Source organism: Dendronephthya gigantea, unplaced genomic scaffold (assembly GCF_004324835.1).
Source record: "Dendronephthya gigantea isolate DGI-Jeju-01 unplaced genomic scaffold, DenGig_1.0 000069F, whole genome shotgun sequence".
Classification (NCBI taxonomy): domain Eukaryota; kingdom Metazoa; phylum Cnidaria; class Anthozoa; order Malacalcyonacea; family Nephtheidae; genus Dendronephthya; species Dendronephthya gigantea.
Window position 1 is genome coordinate 694136 of NW_021163079.1, and position 8489 is coordinate 702624.

At 34.7% G+C, this 8489-nt stretch overlaps 1 protein-coding gene across 1 annotated transcript; it reads right to left on the reverse strand.

Annotated features, from left to right (window-relative positions):
• Window positions 1–3252: 3252 nt before the first annotated feature.
• Window positions 3253–5293, reverse strand: LOC114531201 (resistance to inhibitors of cholinesterase protein 3-like). The gene is made up of 4 exons (XM_028552848.1): window positions 5186–5293; window positions 4201–4320; window positions 3915–4065; window positions 3253–3461 (listed from the first exon to the last, which is right to left on the reverse strand). The coding sequence occupies exons 1-4, from the start codon at window positions 5291–5293 to the stop codon at window positions 3253–3255; spliced, it is 588 nt and encodes a 195-aa protein (XP_028408649.1).
• Between the last annotated feature and the right edge of the window lie 3196 nt (window positions 5294–8489).

Consider the following 8489-nt stretch of genomic DNA (forward strand, 5'->3'; position numbering starts at 1 on the left):
AAAGGAAAGAAGAAAGAAAAATTAAACAGCAACTTGTACAAATTAAGCATACGACAAAGTGAGATGAAGACTGGAGAAATAAATACAGTGAAATGAAAACTGAGAAAGAGGAATTGTATAAGGAATTGAATTAAATTGAAAGACATTTATTTAAACATGATAAGTATGACCAGCAAATTGCTGATGTGGTTGTGTGTTTACCAGTAATTTGGATCTATTTACAAACTATGATAAAATCTGTCTATTAGAAAAATATTTACAAAACATAAAGGCTTAAAAATAGACATAATTAGAATGATTATTGTTTGTGTAAGAGCTAAAGTTTGTTACATTGTTTCTTGTTCCCAAGGTTAACTGGTAGTTTGTTCCACAGAACTGCTCCCGTAAATGTTGCTGATGTGTGCAGAAAGCTGGTCTATAGCCTTGGATAGCCATTTTTTCTAAATATGTTATGGATGGAAAGATTACTTTCCAGTAAAAATCCTCCAGCATATATTTTAGGAGGAAGTCTATTGACTTTAACAGGCTTAGTTTTCTAACTATGTGTCCTTTCCATTTCAGTTTGTTGTCCAGGGTCTTTTTCTAAATTCCATCAGCCTGCCTTGCAAAAGGACCAGTGATTCACATCTCATTTCACCCTCCATGTACCCTGACCCTGAGTCAGGATCGATTTCATTCAAGCTTATGTTGCACTTGTTTACAGTTACCAGTTTAAACATGTTCTTCAGTTTTGAGTGACAACACTGGTGTCCAGAAAGGTTGCAAGTTCATAAATGTCTAAAGCAAGCCGTTCATTCAAAGACGCTGGTGCACTAGAGCCTGTGAGTCTTCGTCTCAGATATGGTAGGCCTTTGGGAAACTTTCCAGACTTCTGACACTTAATAGTGAGTTAATTTTAAGTAGGGTGAAGCTATCACTGTCCACAACTTTAAGCAAATTTTGGTTGATTACAGTTCTCTTCCAAAACTCTTTCAAGTTTTCTCATGTTAACAGCTGCCATCTTGGATTTCTAAATTGCCCAAATTGCTTGCTCTTCGGAATTCCGGCAACGATACTGGATGTTACAAAATATCCAATGTCCTGGGCAGTTTATTGACAAAATAAAACGTAAAAAGACACTCTTTCTCAACAGAAAGTAATATTTGGTATTAAAATTACAAAATTCTCAAAGCTGTCATTGTCAATTTTTGGGTCAAGGAAGACAACACCTGTGTGGCTGTCCGCTATGTTTGTCATATAAGACCGTGGATTCTTTGTACATTAGCAAGTTGCGGTCAATTTTCCATGCCCCCACGGTCGCTCAGTACATCTGTCGATATGTATTTACCGTCTTCATCAAATATAACATAAGTATTTGTAATAGCCATACATGTCTCCAGGAGTGATATCGCCAAGAGCTAACCAAATAGCATACTCTAAGTTATCAAACACAATGTTGTTGTATTTATACTTTAAAAGATACTTGACACGGTGGTTGGTTGCTTAGAGGTTTCCCTCCGAAAGGACTAGCTCGGAAATATTAAGCGTTTATTCCCAACAGAGAAGATTTCCCTCAAATAATAAACATGGCGATTAATACAGAGGCTGAAAAGGTTATTGCTCTGCTTTCTTCTCTTAAACTTGGACACTGAGAGATCCATGCATTTTTGGAACCCTGCACTCGTGGCAATGAAGTTTTCTGTGGAAACACTGTGGATGAAAGCAGTAAGGGGAACCGAATCGAAGCCGAACTATGGCATGCGGGATCTTGACCCAATTTTAGAGGAACAAGCTTTGAATAAGTTTGAACTTACCGGCCCGCTTATCGACTCATTCCTCAGCGAGTTGGGGAAATCCATTTACAGCAAGCTTCCTCATTCAAGAAACAGCCTCCTGTAAGGTTGTTTGTGCCATACAATATATTTTGGCACATATGCAATGTTCCTGCCCTTATGAAAAAGTCCTATAAGAATTCCTATAAGAATTCCTATAAGGTTTCCTATAGGATTTCTGTATAGGATTTTCGGACTTTTCCTATAGGAATTCTTATAGGATATGCTAAAGGAATTCCCATAGGATCCTAAAGGAATTCTTATAGAATCCTAAAGGAATTCCTATAGAATCCTAAAGGAATTCCTATAGAATCCTAAGGGGATTCCTATAAAATCCTAAAAGAATTACTATAGAATCCTAAAGGAATTCCTATAGAAGCCTAAAGGAATTCCTATAGAATCCTAAAGGAATTCCTATAGAATCCTAAAGAAATTCCTATAAAATTCTAATGGAATTCCCATCAAACCCTAAAGGAATGACAATTGACTCTTAAAGTAATAATTCCCCTAAAATCCTTGGATGTCATATGGCGCCTAACCTCTTTAGGAGTGACATCCCCAAATTTCTGCGACACATAACCTGAATAGAAACAAAGCACATGTCTATGTAAGTGACTTTTGGGTTAGGTTAGAGATTACTTAGATACTGAAAGACAAAGTCACGAAATCTGCAACAGTCAAAATCTCTTCCAGATTTACTATTTTATGCAACATTATACACTGGGTTACACCACAGTTAATACACGGTTTGGAGACTAGATAAAAGTACAATACAACTCATTAACTATGTTGAGGTAGGTTTATGCAATAACATAGTTAATGAGTTGTATTGTACTTTTATCTAGTCTCCAAACCATGTATATTCTATTAACTGTGGTTACACTGAGTGAAGATTATGCTGCCAGTGACATAAGTAGTGCCAAATTTAATTCTGTATACTTGCTGCATAGACTGTTAACTTTTTCAGCATCAAGCTGAGGCTTTGCGTCCCTTTCTTTGTGTGCATTTGATTGTCGGCCTGTTACAGAATGTGTGCAGAGCACTTGTCGTGACCAAATCATTGGCAGTATTGTGTAAACAAAGTCTTTGGCAGTATGTTTTCCAGACAAAACCTTTTTTTGCCCTTTGTTTATTTCAATTTTAGGACAAATCAGAACCTAAATGAAACAACAAAAAATATGCTTAGTAACATGAAATGTATGCTTATAGACACACAACTGTCAGGTATATTGCAACATTTCTGGCATATAGTCAACCTTGAATTTGCAAAAACTAAGTAATAGAAGTCACAACTACTCAGACTGAACTTTATCAGATTCAAAAATGCTGGAACTAGGGAAGCAAGAGTTATTTAGCATGATAGCTACATACTTCTTCAGGTACATAAACCTACACAGTTTAACTTTTTTTTGCACAGCCTAAGTCCCAGTATATAAGATTATTAACTCACTCTGTCAGGTTCATTGTCAGAACTGGAACACTGATTTGCAGTTGTTAAAATTGGTGAAGACTCAGAAGATTCTTTATTAGTTCCAGATGGTTCACTGATCATATTTTGTTGCTCCCATTTACGGCCAGGTGTAATCCACTTATTCAGCTTTTCCACTGTATCCTTCAGTTGCCTTACTAAGTCTTGCAAATCTTGTGTGTCTACAAAACAGTCACAATATATTCAGACATTCAGTATTCAACAAAGCACTGTATTTATTGTGTAAATGGTTCTTAGTCAAGTATCTCATATAGACATCAGTTTCAATGGAATTTCTTTTAATTTTCATAAATAACGATACAATAATACAATTGTCTGCACAGCTAGTGCAAGTTATGCTATCTTGTTATTTACCAGTTGTTTGGAATAACAGCATGTGTCGTGAAAGCTCAAGCAGATTACGTCCGTTTTTACATAATTTTTTTGGTGTCAAAAATTATATTTTGAATGATAAAATGCTTGAATGTTGAACTGAATAGTGAAGAGCTAAAAACAGATAGCAAATCGCGATTCACTTACTTCATTAATTTAAATTCTGTGACTATATGACAGTGTAGATAATACAGATATTTAAAAATATATATTAGAAAAAGGGAAAGCAACATTTTATTTACCTTTCATATTCTTAATTTGCTTCTTTAATGACTTTATCTGTTCATCTTTGGCATACAGTTTCTTTTGCATAGAATCGTCATCCTTCACATTCATAAAGGCCGGCTCAATCTCTTGATTATCAGATTCATCACATGATTCTGCAGAGTTGTCCTACATGAAATGATGAAAATATTATTTATACGTATACACTGTTGCTGAGTTTTGTGTTCCACTTTTATTGCTTGTTACAGCATTTCAGATTTGCTTTCCAAAAATTATTGGCAACATCTACACAAGTACAGGTACCTCACAATTATCCTGTGCCTGCTTTTTTCCTGAAATTTTTTCTTTGAGCATTTCAATATACTCATTTGACACCTTTGAATTTGAGGTTTTCTTTTTAACTGTCTTCTGTTTCTTTGCAGGCTACACAAAATAATAATGGAAGACATGCAGACATAAAATTAGTAAGCCATTAGTTTTTTGGCAAAATATTCCGGGACCAAGTGGTTAGCACAATTGCTTTTGATTCTAAGTTTAGGATTTTTTTAAATGTGACCCAAACCCAGTCCTCATGTAACGTAAGTAAAGTCAATGCTCCGCCAAAAGTTGTGGGTTTTCTCTGGGCACTCCGGTTTCCTCTCACAGAGAAAGTTGACTAGGTGAGAAGACAGTGGCAACACTAATTTAACAAATCATTCACCATAGTAATGCTCAACGAGTCAGCAGTGTTTGTTGTAGAAACGCTATTGTTCCTATTCTCCACGGTTTTTGGCCATGTTTTCATGCATTTTTCACACGTTTTTTTTTAACTTGTATGTATTTTTGTATTAATTGGTATAAATGGGAATATTTCATTCTATTTTCCAATACGATGAAGCAAAAATTATGTGTTTGCAAAAGCTATGATGGCCATTGTTGACATCAAGCAACAATTGGTTTTACTAATACAAATAGCTAAAGCCTATTAACCCATTAAGCTCCAGCACTTCCCCATTGACAAACAAAATCATCTGGTTTTCTTTGGGTGCATCAAGACTAGGTTGCCCAAAAAGTACTTGTGTTCAGTGACATATTGTGACCAGTGACGCATGTCGACCAGTGTGACCGGTGATGCATATTGTGACCGGTGACACAAAAAGTACTTGTGTTCAGTTACATATTACGGTCTGTCATGCACATATGCTACTCATTGTATACCATTAGTAGCATACGTGCGTGACAGACCGCAATATGTAACTGAACAGAAGTACTTTTTGAGCTACCTAGGTTCATACAAAAAAAAGTCTACCTGTTTTACTTTCTCTTCATCATCATCATCATCATCATCATCTGTGTCAAAATAGCGGTCATTTCGCTTCCCTTTTCTCTGGCCCCTTCCTCTTGAAGGTGTCTGCATTGTGCCAGTATCAGAATAGGTTGTCATCAATTTGCGAATGCTATTATATTCATATGTTGGTTCAAATTTAAAATACATAATTAATTTCAAAATATGTTGCTTTATTTGTGAACAGTAATATGTGCAGGAATAAAATTGTATATACTGTAACAACAACAACAATATTCTGTAATATTGAGAACAGATTTTCATGATAGCTTTTATAATTATCTAGCTCTCAAAATAGATGGTCATACTTCCAATGTAAACATGTATATCGATGCATGTTTTTACACATTAATTTCCAATACACCCTTTCAACAATTGCATGAAATATTTCCCATGCCAAAGTAATTATATATATATATATACAGTATCAATAAAACTATTTAAATTCTTTTAACTATCTTATTTCAAAACTTTTAAATAAAATTTGCAAAATAGTCGTACCAGTCTCCAGCACGGTGGAATTCAAGATGGCAGACAACCTGTGCTGTCTGTGCATTCCACTCATTAGTGCTAGTCACATGCTCATGTGGTGCAAGCACACAGTTAATACAGTATATAAAAATAAAACAAGGCAGAATTGCAATATATATTTTAAGTGTCTTAAAATTAACCGAAAGGACTACAGCATTACTTTTGCGGAATATGGGGTCTGGTTTACAAATAAATTTTTAAAAAAATTTTCAGTGTGCGCGCTAAATTTAAATATTTAACTTGATTCAAAAAATTCATGGTCATAATATCCTATGTGAATATAAGTCTAGAACTTACCGTGGAACTTTACAACTCGAGCAGTGTAGGTTATTGTCATATATTCTGAATCTAGCGGGAATTTTTCGGGTTTTTTGGACCATTTTAAATAGTCTTTCTTCTCTTTTGGCCAACGTACTAACACTTCTTTTTTTGTCACCCAGTCATCATTGTTGAATGAAGACTCATCCTCATTTACAATCCAACTACTTTCGCCCACGGCACAGCTGAGGTCTTCGCTAAACTCATACAAAGCAAATTTCATTGTAAAATCGTATGAATGAAGAGTATTTTACTGTAAAAATCTGTAAAAAAACTACAACGCAAATAAAATTCCTGTGATGAAGCGACGCCGAAGTATCGAATTCTTACGTTCCATGGAATGCTGGGAAATTGCTGGAAAAGATGATGAGGTCATTTTTAAAGATTTTGATTGGTTGTTGTGGTTGTAATAACCGCTGAAAACACTGGTCGGCGGTCTGTGGTCGCACGCTCAATTCAAATCCTGGCTTCTTGCTGTAAAAAACTACAGAACATTTGAAATATATACTTTTATGGCCATGTTTTTGGAGTATATTTCTATACTCAGAACTTGATAATGCCTCAAAGGGGACCATACAAACAGTACGAAGTAGATACAAGTATTTCAGTCCCCAAATCTACTTCGTATGACAGACGTAAACGCCAACGCTTAGTTGAAGTGATCGACGAAGACAACATTGTTTTCAATGCCGATGTCCACAATAACAACGAACAAGATCTTAATATAGTTGAAGATTGTTTGCAGGTAATTATACACACATGATGTTCACTTGTGCAGTAAAAGTATGTTTTGTCTTGCCAGTAAAACAAGTTTGTTTCTATTTAAGTTGTTTATTATTTTTAATATTTACAGAATAACATAAGGACCATAAATGACCCTATACATTCAGATCTTGAGAGTGACACTCATGAATTCCAAGAGGAAGGAGAAGACTTATTTTTTGAGATAGAGCCTGAAACAGATGATGAACAACCAACTGAAAATCATAATAATCTGGTATGACATGTTTATAATAAATTATTGCAGGCCAGGTCAAACCAAGGAAACTATTCACTATTTTCAATAAATCTAATAATGCTTTATGCACAGCAATCAAAATGGTACCCCATTGTACCCCAGCGGTTACCAAGCCCTTACAAAACTATACATTATGGGATTTAGTAAAAATAGTGAATACAGAAAAAGTCATTGTGCATGTCTATATGATTATACCTCCTTTTTAGCTTGGCTTTGAAGCATGTGGAACCCTCTATTGAACAAATACATTCCATACCCTCTTTGTCTGTTTAGTAATAGATACACAGGTGAAATTAGAATGCGGTAAAAGCATTAAAAATTAACTGTAGGCCACAGGCTAGTGGCACAGGTGAATTTTTGTTGTTACACTATAATGTTCTGAGGTTGTCTGTTTATATCTTACAGACAATGTTCAGTTAAATCTAATATAATTTTGTGTGTGCAAGAGTAGTTGTAAGTACATTTATTAACTATACCTACTATAATATTTTTCCAATTCTTATTAAAATAGCGAGCAAATTTGGTTGACTAAAACCCACTGTATCCAGGATCAAATGTTACAAAAGCACAATGTCTACTTCTTGTTGTGTCATATATCATTCGACATCATCTTACGCATCAGGCGCTGCAAGATTTATTGATTTTGCTAAATACCCTATTACCAGATGTAATTCCAGCAACAAAGTACAAATTGTTAAAGGCAATTGAATCTGGATTAATTATTCCAGGTAATATTGAAGTTTATTTTGTATATTTATAAAAAAGTGTTTTGCTTACCAGTATACAGGGTGCATAAAAATGCAATTAAAGTTTAACATTCTGTTGCTCCTATATGTACATCATTGTTGAAAAAAATGACAAGTAATTAGATTTGTTTTGGGCCCTAGTGCATGGCCCTGGTGTTTTAGTGGTTTACTTTACTCTTTTTAACACAAGGTTATTTTACTTGTCAATAGTAAATCCCTGTAGCTTAATTGTTTAAAATGACTTAGAAGAAAGAGGTATTTTTACGTCAACATATCAAGAAATTGTTAGTCTTGTTCCCATGCATTGCCTATCAATTAGGAAATAGTCTACTCAACAGGACTATAAGGAACTCAATAATATCTAATTACAACCAACAGCTGAACACTTTACTCACACTTTTGACTGCACCTAAATTTGTAAGCAATCTTCTGCTACAAATATCCTTCCTGGGATAGTGCTGGTATAGTTACTAAACTTTCAAAATCAATTTGTGGCCTAGGACCCATCGGTTTTAATTTTTCATGTTTTCTGGTCAATCATTGAAGCTTTGTCAAGACCAGGAAATGGTTGCAAATTTTCCACACCACACTCTAAGACAATTCATGATATTTCTAAAAATTGTGTGAAATTTCTTCGAGAGCTTAATATAAAAAT

What these genes read in the sequence shown, in the direction of transcription:
- LOC114531201 (XM_028552848.1), bottom strand. Translation starts at nt 5,293, where the DNA reads ATGCAGACACCTTCAAGAGGAAGGGGCCAGAGAAAAGGGAAGCGAAAT. An exon ending in ATGAAGAGAAAGTAAAACAG is followed by an intron (nt 4,321 to 5,185) that starts GTAGACTTTTTT and finishes TATTTTGTGTAG; the next exon opens with CCTGCAAAGAAACAGAAGAC. An exon ending in GCAAATTAAGAATATGAAAG is followed by an intron (nt 3,462 to 3,914) that starts GTAAATAAAATG and finishes ACTGTTTTGTAG; the next exon opens with ACACACAAGATTTGCAAGAC.